Raw genomic sequence first — 14190 nt, 5'->3', positions numbered from 1 at the left:
CAAAGGAGTCATGGAGAGAGATCAGTGGGGAAGGACAGATGGACAAAGGAGTCATGGGGAGAGATCAGTGGGGAAGGACAGATGGACAAAGGAGTCATGGAGAGAGATCACTGGGGAAGGACAGATGGACAAAGGAGTCACGGAGAGAAATCAGTGGGGAAAGACAGATGGACAAAGGAGTCACTGAGAGAGATCAGTGGGGAAGGACATATGGACAAAGTGCACGGAGAGAGATCAGTGGGGAAGGACAGATGGACAAAGGAGTCATGGAGAGAGATCAGTGGGGAAGGACAGATGGACAAAGGAGTCCCGGAGAGAGATCAGTGGGGAAGGACAGATGTACAAAGGAGTCATGGAGAGAGATCAGTGGGGAAGGACAGATGGACAAAGGAGTCCTGGAGGGAGATCAGTGGGGAAGGACAGATGGACAAAGGAGTCATGGAGAGAGATCAGTGGGGAAGGACAGATGGACAAAGGAGTCCCGGAGAGAGATCAGTGGGGAAGGACAGATGGACAAAGGAGTCATGGAGAGAGATCAGTGGGGAAGGACAGATGGACAAAGGAGTCATGGAGAGAGATCAGTGGGGAAGGACAGATGGACAAAGGAGTCATGGAGAGAGATCAGTGGGGAAGGACAGATGGACAAAGGAGTCCCGGAGAGAGATCAGTGGGGAAGGACAGAAGGACAAAGGAGTCACTGAGAGAGATCAGTGGGGAAGGACAGATTGACAATGGAGTCATGGAGAGAGATCAGTGGGGAAGGACAGATGGATAAAGGAGTCACGGAGAGAGATCAGTGGGGAAGGACAGATGGATAAAGGATTCATGGAGGGAGATCAGTGGGGAAGGACAGATGGACAAAGAGGTCACGGAGACAGATTAGTGGGTAAGGACAGATGGACAAGGGAGTCATGGAAAGAGATCAGTGGGGAAGGACAGATGTACGAAGGAGTCACGGAGAGAGATCAGTGGGGAAGGATAGATGGACAAAGTGCACGGAGGGAGATCAATGGGGAAGGACAGATGGACAAAGGCGTCACGGAGAGAGATCAGTGGGGAAGGACAGATGGACAAAGGAGTCACGTAGAGAAATCAGTGGGGAAGGACAGATGGACAATGGAGTCACTGAGAGAGATCAGTGGGGAAGGACAGATGGACAAAGTGCACGGAGAGAGATCAGTGGGGAAGGAGAGATGGACAAAGGCGTCATGGAGAGTGATCAGTGGGGAAGGACAGATGGACAAAGGAGTCATGGAGAGAGATCAGAGGGGAAAGACAGATGGACAAAGGAGTCATGGAGAGAGATCACTGGGGAAGGACAGATGGACAAAGGAGTCATGGAGGGAGATCAGTGGGGAAGGACAGAAGGACAAAGTGCACGGAGAGAGATCAGTGGGGAAGGACAGATAGTCAAAGTACATGGAGGGAGATCAGTGGGGAAGGACAGATGGACAAAGGAGTCACGGAGAGAAATCAGTGGGGAAAGACAGATGGACAAAGGAGTCACTGAGAGAGATCAGTGGGGAAGGACAGATGGACAAAGTGCACGGAGAGAGATCAGTGGGGAAGGAGAGATGGACAAAGGCGTCACGGAGAGAGATCAGTGGGGAAGGACAGATGGACAAAGGAGTCACGGAGAGAAATCAGTGGGGAAGGACAGATGGACAAAGGAGTCACTGAGAGAGATCAGTGGGGAAGGACAGATGGACAAAGTGCACGGAGAGAGATCAGTGGGGAAGGAGAGATGGACAAAGGAGTCATGGAGAGAGATCAGTGGGGAAGGACAGATGGACAAAGGAGTCACGGAGAGAAATCAGTGGGGAAAGACAGATGGACAAAGGAGTCACTGAGAGAGATCAGTGGGGAAGGACATATGGACAAAGTGCACGGAGAGAGATCAGTGGGGAAGGAGAGATGGACAAAGGAGTCATGGAGAGAGATCAGTGGGGAAGGACAGATGGACAAAGGAGTCCCGGAGAGAGATCAGTGGGGAAGGACAGATCTACAAAGGAGTCATGGAGAGAGATCAGTGGGGAAGGACAGATGGACAAAGGAGTCCTGGAGGGAGATCAGTGGGGAAGGACAGATGGACAAAGGAGTCATGGAGAGAGATCAGTGGGGAAGGACAGATGGACAAAGGAGTCCCGGAGAGAGATCAGTGGGGAAGGACAGATGGACAAAGGAGTCATGGAGAGAGATCAGTGGGGAAGGACAGATGGACAAAGGAGTCATGGAGAGAGATCAGTGGGGAAGGACAGATGGACAAAGGAGTCATGGAGAGAGATCAGTGGGGAAGGACAGATGGACAAAGGAGTCCCGGAGAGAGATCAGTGGGGAAGGACAGAAGGACAAAGGAGTCACTGAGAGAGATCAGTGGGGAAGGACAGATTGACAATGGAGTCATGGAGAGAGATCAGTGGGGAAGGACAGATGGATAAAGGAGTCACGGAGAGAGATCAGTGGGGAAGGACAGATGGATAAAGGATTCATGGAGGGAGATCAGTGGGGAAGGACAGATGGACAAAGAGGTCACGGAGACAGATTAGTGGGGAAGGACAGATGGACAAAGGAGTCATGGAAAGAGATCAGTGGGGAAGGACAGATGTACGAAGGAGTCACGGAGAGAGATCAGTGGGGAAGGATAGATGGACAAAGTGCACGGAGGGAGATCAATGGGGAAGGACAGATGGACAAAGGCGTCACGGAGAGAGATCAGTGGGGAAGGACAGATGGACAAAGGAGTCACGTAGAGAAATCAGTGGGGAAGGACAGATGGACAATGGAGTCACTGAGAGAGATCAGTGGGGAAGGACAGATGGACAAAGTGCACGGAGAGAGATCAGTGGGGAAGGAGAGATGGACAAAGGCGTCATGGAGAGTGATCAGTGGGGAAGGACAGATGGACAAAGGAGTCATGGAGAGTGATCAGAGGGGAAAGACAGATGGACAAAGGAGTCATGGAGAGAGATCACTGGGGAAGGACAGATGGACAAAGGAGTCATGGAGGGAGATCAGTGGGGAAGGACAGAAGGACAAAGTGCACGGAGAGAGATCAGTGGGGAAGGACAGATAGTCAAAGTACATGGAGGGAGATCAGTGGGGAAGGACAGATGGACAAAGGAGTCACGGAGAGAAATCAGTGGGGAAAGACAGATGGACAAAGGAGTCACTGAGAGAGATCAGTGGGGAAGGACAGATGGACAAAGTGCACGGAGAGAGATCAGTGGGGAAGGAGAGATGGACAAAGGAGTCATGGAGAGAGATCAGTGGGGAAGGACAGATGGACAAAGGAGTCATGGAGAGAGATCAGAGGGGAAGGACAGATGGACAAAGGAGTCATGGAGAGAGATCACTGGGGAAGGACAGATGGACAAAGGAGTCATGGAGGGAGATCAGTGGCGAAGGACAGAAGGACAAAGGAGTCACTGAGAGAGATCAGTGGGGAAGGTCAGATGGACAATGGAGTCATGGAGAGAGATCAGTGGGGAAGGACAGATGGATAAAGGAGTCACGGAGAGAGATCAGTGGGGAAGGACAGATGGATAAAGGATTCATGGAGGGAGATCAGTGGGGAAGGACAGATGGACTAAGGCGTCACGGAGAGAGATCGGTGGGGAAGGACAGATGGACAAAGGAGTCACGGAGAGAAATCAGTGGGGAAAGACAGATGGACAAAGGAGTCACTGAGAGAGATCAGTGGGGAAGGACATATGGACAAAGTGCACGGAGAGAGATCAGTGGGGAAGGACAGATGGACAAAGGAGTCATGGAGAGAGATCAGTGGGGAAGGACAGATGGATAAAGGAGTCACGGAGAGAGATCAGTGGGGAAGGACAGATGGATAAAGGATTCATGGAGGGAGATCAGTGGGGAAGGACAGATGGACTAAAGCGTCACGGAGAGAGATCGGTGGGGAAGGACAGATGGACAAAGGAGTCACGGAGAGAAATCAGTGGAGAAGGACAGATGGACAAAGGGGTCACTGAGAGAGATCAGTGGGGAAGGACAGATGGACAAAGTGCACGGAGAGAGATCAGTGGGGAAGGACAGATGGACAAAGGAGTCATGGAGAGAGATCAGTGGGGAAGGACAGATGGACAAAGGAGTCATGGAGAGAGATCAGTGGGGAAGGACAGATGGACAAAGGAGTCATGGAGAGAGATCAGAGGGGAAGGACAGATGGACAAAGGAGTCATGGAGAGAGATCAGTGGGGAAGGACAGATGGACAAAGGAGTCACGGAGAGAAATCAGTGGGGAAAGACAGATGGACAAAGGAGTCACTGAGAGAGATCAGTGGGGAAGGACATATGGACAAAGTGCACGGAGAGAGATCAGTGGGGAAGGACAGATGGACAAAGGAGTCATGGAGAGAGATCAGTGGGGAAGGACAGATGGACAAAGGAGTCCCGGAGAGAGATCAGTGGGGAAGGACAGATGTACAAAGGAGTCATGGAGAGAGATCAGTGGGGAAGGACAGATGGACAAAGGAGTCCTGGAGGGAGATCAGTGGGGAAGGACAGATGGACAAAGGAGTCATGGAGAGAGATCAGAGGGGAAGGACAGATGGACAAAGGAGTCATGGAGAGAGATCAGTGGGGAAGGACAGATGGACAAAGGAGTCATGGAGAGAGATCAGTGGGGAAGGACAGATGGACAAAGGAGTCCCGGAGAGAGATCAGTGGGGAAGGACAGATGGACAAAGGAGTCATGGAGAGAGATCAGTGGGGAAGGACAGATGGACAAAGGAGTCATGGAGAGAGATCAGTGAGGAAGGACAGATGGACAAAGGAGTCATGGAGAGAGATCAGTGGGGAAGGACAGATGGACAAAGGAGTCCCGGAGAGAGATCAGTGGGGAAGGACAGATGTACGAAGGAGTCACGGAGAGAGGTCAGTGGGGAAGGATAGATGGACAAAGTGCACGGAGGGAGATCAATGGGGAAGGACCGATGGACAATGGCGTCACGGAGAGAGATCAGTGGGGAAGGACAGATGGACAAAGGAGTCACGTAGAGAAATCAGTGGTGAAGGACAGATGGACAATGGAGTCACTGAGAGAGATCAGTGGGGAAGGACAGATGGACAAAGTGCACGGAGAGAGATCAGTGGGGAAGGAGAGATGGACAAAGGCGTCATGGAGAGTGATCAGTGTGGAAGGACAGATGGACAAAGGAGTCATGGAGAGAGATCAGAGGGGAAGGACAGATGGACAAAGGAGTCATGGAGAGAGATCACTGGGGAAGGACAGATGGACAAAGGAGTCATGGAGGGAGATCAGTGGGGAAGGACAGAAGGACAAAGTGCACGGAGAGAGATCAGTGGGGAAGGACAGGTAGTCAAAGTACATGGAGGGAGATCAGTGGGGAAGGACAGATGGACAAAGGAGTCACGGAGAGAAATCAGTGGGAAAGGACAGATAGACAAAGGAGTCATGGAGAGAGATCAGTGGGGAAGGACAGATGGACAAAGTACATGGAGGGAGATCAGTGGGGAAGGACAGATGGACAAAGTGCACGGAGAGAGATCAGTGGGGAATGACAGATGGACAAAGTGCACGGAGAGAGATCAGTGGGGAAGGACAGATGGACAAAGGAGTCACGGAGAGTGATCAGTGGGGAAGGACAGATGAACAAAGTAAATAGAGAGAGATCAGTGGGGAAGGACAGATGGACAAAGTGCACAGAGAGAGATCAGTGGGGAAGGGCAGATGGACAAAGTACATGGAGGGAGATCAGTGGGGAAGGACAGATGGACAAAGTGCACGGAGAGAGATCAGTGGGGAAGGACAGATGGACAAAGGAGTCACGGAGAGAGATCAGTGGGGAAGGACAGATGGACAAAGGAGTCACTGAGAGAGATCAGTGGGGAAGGACAGATGGACAAAGTGCATGGAGAGAGATCAGTGGGGAAGGACAGATTGACAATGGAGTCGTGGAGAGAGCAATCCTTACATAAATCGAAGAGGGGAAGGGGAGTGGAAGATGATCCTTGTGGTCAGATCCCATTGGAGATGGCAGAGGTTGCAGAGGATAATATGTTGCAAGGAGGATGCAGAGGATGATACAACATATCATTCTTTCTTTCCAGTCCTGAGGAAAAGTCTCTCCCCAAAACAGCCACTGTCCATTTCCCACCTTTGATGTTGCCTGACCCGTTGAGTTCTTCCAACATTTTGCGCATTGCATGGAATTTCTCTCTTGTATCTCTTCTAATCTCTTTCTGTTCCAAAATACACTGCTTTTATGCTTGCTTTTTACTAAGGCGCATGGCCTTACATTTTTCTGCATTATATCCTCTCTACCAGGAGATTGCTGATTCACCTAGCCTGTCTTTACCTCCCTGAAGCCTCTATCCCTCGCCTTTACAGCCTACACTGCCACCAGGAACCTAGCAATATGCGGAGTTTCATATATTATACAATCCTTTCTTCCATTCTGTATCCTAGGATGACAGGACTGTAGTGTGAAGTGAGATAGGGGTATTATTTTTGATCTGCAAAGTAGCTTTAACAAATGACAGGGAAACAATCTGAACCTTATAAAACCCTGAATGGACTGAGCGGATAGATGCAGAATGGATGTTCTTGATGGTGGTAGGTCTAGCACTAAGGGTTACTGTCTAAGAATAAAGACTTAGCTAATTAAGACTGAGGTCAGAAGGAACAAGCCTACCAACTTGAAAATGACCTAATTATTTCTAAATTCTGTTTTCTTTGCCATGTTGATATATTATCCTCAATATTGTGTGCTCTAATTTGTTCAGTAATCTGGCATTCAGCAACATATCAGGTCTCTAATCTTTCTAAAGTCTAGACACATCCATTCCTTTGGATTTCTCATTTCCCTTTCATAAATTCACGTTGCTTCAGACAAGAAAACTCCTGAAAATAGTGGAAGGCTGCAAATCCAGACTAACTGAGGATTTGAAAAGAATTAATGTCAGTAAAAAGCCAGTACTTCCAGAGCACCTTTGATAAGTCAGTACACATGAGATTAACTTCCTTGCCACTTCTTCATTCACCAAAAGGATTTCTCCTCTCTCAATTTGTAAGGGACCCACATAATCTTTTCCTTTTTATATATCTATAGAAGCTTTTGCAATCAGCTTTTTATGTTCTCATCTGCCCTCTCTTGAATCTACTTTCCTTTTTGTTCTCCGTGCCTTTGTCCTCACTCGTTGAATTATGAGATGTTCCCAGTCCTTGGGTTTTCTGCTTTGGTTTGTTATGTCATAAGCCTTTTCCTTTGATCTAACAGTAACTTTTCTTGATAGTCATTGATTGACCATTTCTGCATTTGTTTTTTGCCTCAAAGTATACCTTACATAGTTGCCTTCATAGTTTGTTTTACTCAGATTTAATATCCTAGTTTCAGATTGAATTGAATTTCTTCCAAGGTTTGTATAAACTGAATCAGCTCAATATATGTTAAGTTCCATGTATGTACTGACATCACTCAGCTCGAACTGAATATTCCTCTTAATTTCTGCACTATCCCCTCCCCTCTGTCCCCACAGACCCTCCCCTGTCTGCTTCAAGCAGCTTGGATGGAAAGGAGTGAATAGTTGATATTTTGGGCTGAGGCCCTTCATCAGAACTCCATCACACACAGACACTGACTTATTTATTTATTCATTGATAAAGCCGTAGTTATTACCCATCTCTCACAGCTCTTTGTGAAAATTATGGTGACAACTAACTTGGCCTCAAGCATGTGGGTGGGTCTGAAGCTCATATACTCCAGACTTAATAAGGACTACAAATTTTCTTCTCTTGAGAGCAGTATTGAACTGAAGAGGTTTCGACAATTAACTGATCATTTTAATATTGCATATCAGTAAACAAAATTAAATTCCACAGCTGCCATGTTCAGGCATGTTAGTCCAAAGACCTGAATTTCCGGTCAAGTGACTTAACCATTGCATTATCACTTGTCCCCTGTTCCTTGCCAACAAATTTGTCTCCTTGGAAATTGTCTTATTCTGAATCAGACAACTGACAAAGCTGGTGGTGTGTTTGAGTCTGCCTGTGTGTGGACTCAATTGCCAACATGTTTTGCTTCACTCTGCCTCGATTTATCAGTGTCTGGATTGTTATATGCTCTTACGAACTTTAGATTTTATTTCCATGCACTCTTGGCTGGTCTATCCTTTTCATCCCATATAATCTTGAGATCATCCAAAAGCCTGTTGTTTGAATTATAACTCATTCCAAGTCCTGGCTTCTTCATCATTCCGAGTTTGACAACCTGTGCCAAATCTGCCTCTTCAGGCTTATTATAGTTATGACCTTATTCCTCCCTATCCCTATTATCTACAGCTCTGTAATGTTCCAGGATATCTGAAACTCTCTAAATGTAACCTCTTGCCTCACAGTATTACTTCCGCCTGTGCTTCCAGCAGCCACAGCCATAAGTAAATTACTCTCTTGCTAATTCTTTCCTTCCTTTAAGCCACTGCTTAAAGTCAAAAGCTGGAACAAACCTTTTGGCTCTCTATCCTATTATCCCTAAATATGATAGGCTAAATTTTGCTTGATAAAGTTCCTGTGATATTTTACATCACTGGTTCCATGGAAATATAAGTTTTGATGGCGGTGCTGGGTAGGCAGTGAGCCCTAGTCAATTCAATCTCTACTCAGTCATACGTCGAAGTTTAGAATAGGTCAGTTCGCATAATTTGCAAATACTTTTCCATCAAAGTATCTGCTAAGATTTGGTTGAAAAATCAGACCTTAGATCCAGCTCAACAATCTACAGATCTATGGGGATAACTGCTCTGGTTCCTCCCAATTACTTCACAAGCAGTACTTTTGTGAACACATTTAAAATATTGTCGCACAAGGTGGTCAGAGGAAATCCCTGTTCCCCTATGATTCCACCCTCGGTTCATGTAGCAACTGAAATTCATGTGAAATGTAAGGTGGACAAGATCCATTGTGTTGCAATTAAAGGTTAAGCTCCTGGCCAAAGAATAATTTACCTTAAATAAACAGCAGTTATTTTGATCACAGAAATTACTTTAATCATATGTACTATTGTCTAAATGGTAGACTGTAAAATTGATGTTTTTCAGAGGTAGGAAGGGGCATGTTCGGAGAAGTAATTTTCACAGTGAGTATGTTTTGAACATTTGCCAGTGAATATTATGAACACTTTCCCGGGGAGTGCTCTTCTCTTTCCAAGCATATACATTTCTCATCACAAGACTGAAAGATCTGGCATTCACTTCAACATCTGTAACTGTTTTAGAAATGCATACAAAATAGTCGGGCAGGAAATGGTTTTGAAATGATATGGCAGGAGAAGCACATTTCAGCACTAAATTGCATAGTTTGCTAAATTACTTCTTCTAGCAGAGGCTTTGTGGTGTGGATGACCGCACAAAGGAATCTAATATTGGCACCTGAGCTCACAGCACTGTAGAAGTTTTAACCTCACATGTGTCACATGTTTTTAAACCACTGCACATCCCAAATTGAGCAGATGGGACGATGACAGAAAAATAAATTGGCAATGCCTTGTCACTTGCACATCAACATTTATGTAGGAGTAATCAAATCTTTCCTTCATGCAGTCAACCATCCAAAACAAGGATCCCGACAGGAATACGAGCATAGTCTCACAAACTCTCGCTCAACAATTCACACACATCTGCACAGGCACTTGAATGGCCAAGGCATTTAAAGCCGTGGAGCTAATTGGGGTAAATACAACTAATATAGATGGACACCATGGTCATGGATGTGATAGGTTACAGAGCCTGTTTCACTGCTCCAGTCTATGATTCTCTTTAGAACTTTTCACTCTGATACCTTCAGGCATTTCCTACACCTCATCTAGATGTCCATTAGTTCAACATTTTGAGCAACATTTTGCAACTTGTATCTTTGTTTTCTCGCTATCTATCCTCATTAATCTATCAATCAGATGACTTCATCAACAGTGCGTTACCATGGCAACTCAACGCTCCATTTGTATTATCCATTGTTCTCCCACTCTCCTTGCAACTTAAAACTAATTTGTTTTCTGTCTCTCCCAACTCTGATGAAGGATCTTAGACTTGAAATACAAGCTATGTTTCTCTTTTCACATATGCTGCCTGATGTGATGAGTGTTTCTAACATTTTCTGTTCACTCACATCAATGTTTAGTACCGCAGTCACTCTTTGTAATACATGGGAAATGTGGAAGGAAATTTGTGTAATGCCCCACAAAGAGAATAATACAGCAATGGTCTTATTCTACTGTTGTTAATTGAATGATCAATTTTGGGGGAAATTGATTCCCCCCCCCCACCCCAACCCAATGTTGAGGCTCTCCTTCAAAATAACTACAAGGGTTTATTTCTCTTCCAACTGAGATGCCAAACAGAGTTTTGTTTGACATTACACATAGAAGTAGCATAGTGTACAATTACATGGAAGATAAATACAGTAATAATTACATTTGAAGGTAATAAATATCTCAAGATCTAATGGACAGCTTGGATGTTCAGTCAGGAAATAAGGGAGAGACAAAGAGATTGCAGATGGTGGAATCTGAAACAACAAGTAATCTGTTGGAAGAACTCAGTGAGTCAAGCAGCTTCTGTGGGAGGAAAGGGATTGTCGATGTATTTGGTCTAGACCTGTATGCTGATGTAAGGTTCAACTCGAAATATCAACAGTTGCTTTCCTGCCACAAACGCTGCTTGACTCACTGTGGTTTTTCAGCAGATTGCTTGTTGCTTCAGGAAGCAAGGGCTTTGGGCTATTGCTTGAAACTTAGTTAAGAAAGTGGGTTTTGAGTAAGTTTTGAAAGAATGAGGGAGAGATAGGTAGGTAAATGATATTCTGTAGAAAGATAATTTTAATGTCCAGGAACTCACTGCCTGTGACAAAAGGAAAAGCATGTACAAAGGCCAGAATGGGAAATAAAGAACTGACATAGTTGCAGAGTTAGATGAATAAGGCCATACGGCTTCTGAAAAAAACGGATTAGGATTTTAAATTGCAAATATAGTGCTCAACGGTTAAGTCAGGAAGGACATGGCAACAGCTGAATGAAACACCTAGCAAAGCTTTATGTTTGATGGAGGTTTGTAAGTTAGTTTGGAGAGTGCTGAAGTTCTTAAGTAAGAAGTTGTAGAGGCAAAAACAAAAAGTTCAAAACAAAGTTGAAACAGTACAGTGAGAGATAGCAAGGGTATGGTCTTTTTGGAGCAGATACAAGACCACACACCACATCCAGCTCAGTCGGAGACTGTGGCCCAAAGGGAGCTGTCACTGATGTAGATCTTGTGGATACAAAATGCAAGCACACTCCCATCTGTGATTTGATATTCTATTGAATTCAAACCCGTGAGGTGTTTCATTCTGCTGCTGAAACAGACACATTGATGTGGTGTATGATCTTCGTATTGCAATGATGCCTATTACCTCACTATCTGGATAAATTCTATAACTTGATGACATCTAGTGGCCTTGGAAGAGTTTTCACCATTAGGTAATAAAAGGCAAAAGATTTTTTAAAACTCTGCTAATCTAGAATAAAACAAAAAAATGCTATAAGGGTCAGAATTTGTTGTGACCTGGTATTTCATGTTAGTTGATATTGATCCTTCATTTCCTTCTGATTTTTGTAATATCATTCCAGAAATTCAACCAAGTTCCTTTGCTGAAGAAACAAATGTACGTGACTCAGAAAAAAGTTATGTCCCAACATTTCTCTCCACTTCTTTCAGACTGTTCTCAGTAGCGTCAAATTAATGCCCAAATTCCCAGAGGACCAGCTACTGCAGACTCCCAATCATCCCGGACCTCCAGTCCTTGCTCAACATCTGTTATCAGCACTTTATGTCCCCACTCTATATGAGTCCTTAGTTGGACTGCTCGCAAATCCATACTCTCTACCACCCTGATCAGCCCAGACCTCAGCCCCCAACGTTCCTCTCACTCCGATGCTGTGAAATACCTGACTCCCATACTCAGCCTGAATGCCAATGTCCCAAACTCTCCAAATCACTTTTTTCACTCCATGATGCAGAGATATCCAGCTGGCCAGCAGAATCCACTGTCATCCCCAAACTTCCAGGCCTAGCCCCAGGCCCAGACCCAGGCCTAGCCCTAGACTCAGATCCAGGCCCAGACCCAGGCCTAGACTCAGATCCAGGCCCAGACCCAGGCCTAGACTCAGATCCAGTCCCAGGCCCAGGCCTAGACTCATATCCAGACCCAGGCCCAGGCCTCCCTGGGATTTCACCTCCTCCCTGGGATGCAAAGGGAAGAATAACGGAAAAAAAAGGCAGCACCCAAGGACCACATTGCTGTCAGCATCAGAAGTCCTGCAAAATAATCACTAGCGTTCCAGGAAATTACCCTATGGTGAGCCTATTGTGCACGCATTAAGTTATAAACAATTAAATTTTAAATCTAATATCTTTAAAAAGCCATTTAATGAAACAAGACACCAACAAGTAAATCTTGATGGAAATAAGATTGACAGTTACCTGTAATTGTGTTGTCAGAAATGATCCATACAGTAACTACTAGCCCCTATTATTTATAACTTGTTTATCAAATGTGGCTAAAATACCCATCACACAAACACAGTAAAATTCATCACGTTCAATGCTCATCAGTGCAGATAGTAAGATGTTATTTTCCTAAACATAATGGCAGTGCAAAGCACCTCACACAACACATTTTGGAAAGTTGCCTTTAACCAAACTGCAAAGGCTCACTTGCCTGAGCTTTCATAAATAATGGCAAGTGTCATTAGTCTCACTTTTACTTCCACTGTAACTTCCAACCAGAGGTCAGCTAACTTAAAGAGAAAAGTTAACACTTTAGGTGGAGTCCTTAAGCAAAATTAGTCTTTGAGCTCAGCATTTAACACTTACCTTTCTGTGGTCCTCATTATCTGCATGGAGACATCAGAGAGTTATAGACAGGATGATGAATAGTAAAGCCATGAGGGAAAAGGGGTACGGAAGCTGCCAAGCTTGAAGAGATTTCTTTTAAGTTGCTGATGAAAGCAGAAAAGAAAGTGACAAGAAAAAGGGAGGCTGCCCCAGAATGCGGGGCATGTGATGTCTGAATGAGAACTGTCTTTGACGGCTGGAGTCCTGTGGATTCAGTAATAAGACAGCCACTGACACTGAACATAGATAAGAGGCTCAAGAGTTTTTACAGGCACAAAGGGTCAAATACTGTAAAATCCTTTAAATCCATGTGGCTGGGAAGACTGCAGAAAGAGAGTGCATTGAGACCAGGTAGCGGTGTGAGGTTGTGGATGATGATATAGGTGAGCGAAGCTTGACAAGGGTGGAATTATGTGAGAATCAGTAACTACAATTCTTAATTCAATTTTCAACAAACAATGAAGTCTTTTGCGTATCTGTTTAATTTCATTCTTATCCCTTAAGAACTTTCACTTTCAAACATTGTTCTTTCACAACTGGGACTTTGGTTGTAAACTGTTGAAAACTTCAGAGTTGAACACATTTAGTCTTAAGCTGTAACTGAAATAGTGACTGAAATATGAATCATTCAACGTATATATTAGGAGTTATGTTTTAAAATAAACAGACTCAAAATAAGGGTCTTAGGTTACAGTATTTAATAAATTCATACTTAAACATCTGAACTGTGTTAACCTGACAGATGGAAACATCGTGAGATGTCTATGAACAGCTTTTGTTTGCTTTTTCAATCTGCCTTGCTTGTCCCACAGCAACAGCCAACCCGCCCAACCACAAACTCTACTTTAAAGTTAGTGATGCATACTATCAACTAACAGCTTGCAACAGTAAATAACATAAACATAACTCACCTGCACTGCTAGCCTTGTTAAAATCAGATGCTTGTAGTAAATTGGAATTCTTTTGGCTCCTCACGATTTGCCTGTATGTTCCACTGTTGCTTGAACTCGTCTGTGCCATAACTAGCTCCAAAAACATCTGGGAAATAAGCAGTGCCATAAAATAGATTTGTTTGGCCTGCTCACTGCTGGGACAGTGGAAAAGACACGTGACACAGGAAATGATTCAGTGCAATTCCAACCTCAAAAAAAAATTACTGCAGAATCCAGCTATTTCTTAGCTGCGGTCTTATATCAGACTTACTTTACAAAGATGAATACTGGTCAAAGGATTCGTGGCAAAATTGACTTATTATTTTTTTCTGTCCTGAAGTCTCTTGAACCATGGTCA

The 14190-nt window shown here is 44.7% G+C and overlaps 1 protein-coding gene across 6 annotated transcripts in view; it reads right to left on the bottom strand.

Moving 5' to 3' along the window:
• Positions 1-13983, bottom strand: part of LOC132381232 (tetraspanin-18-like) — a 199321-nt gene extending 185338 nt beyond the window's left edge. For 2 of the 6 annotated variants that reach the window (XM_059950599.1, XM_059950609.1), the window contains exon 1: positions 13812-13884. Coding sequence is in view for 1 of the 6 variants with exons in the window: in XM_059950594.1 (XP_059806577.1) it covers positions 13812-13959 (148 nt within the window). In the remaining 5 variants the exon portion in view is untranslated. Of the gene's footprint in view, positions 1-13811 lie in introns of all 6 variants that reach the window. The other 4 variants (XM_059950594.1, XM_059950606.1, XM_059950605.1 and 1 more) reach the window with 4 other exon arrangements.
• Between the last annotated feature and the right edge of the window lie 207 nt (positions 13984-14190).

This window comes from Hypanus sabinus, chromosome 25 (genome assembly GCF_030144855.1).
Source record: "Hypanus sabinus isolate sHypSab1 chromosome 25, sHypSab1.hap1, whole genome shotgun sequence".
Lineage (NCBI taxonomy): Eukaryota > Metazoa > Chordata > Chondrichthyes > Myliobatiformes > Dasyatidae > Hypanus > Hypanus sabinus.
The sequence above is the reverse complement of the archived record's forward strand: the minus strand, read 5'-3'. Positions and strand labels throughout refer to the sequence as shown.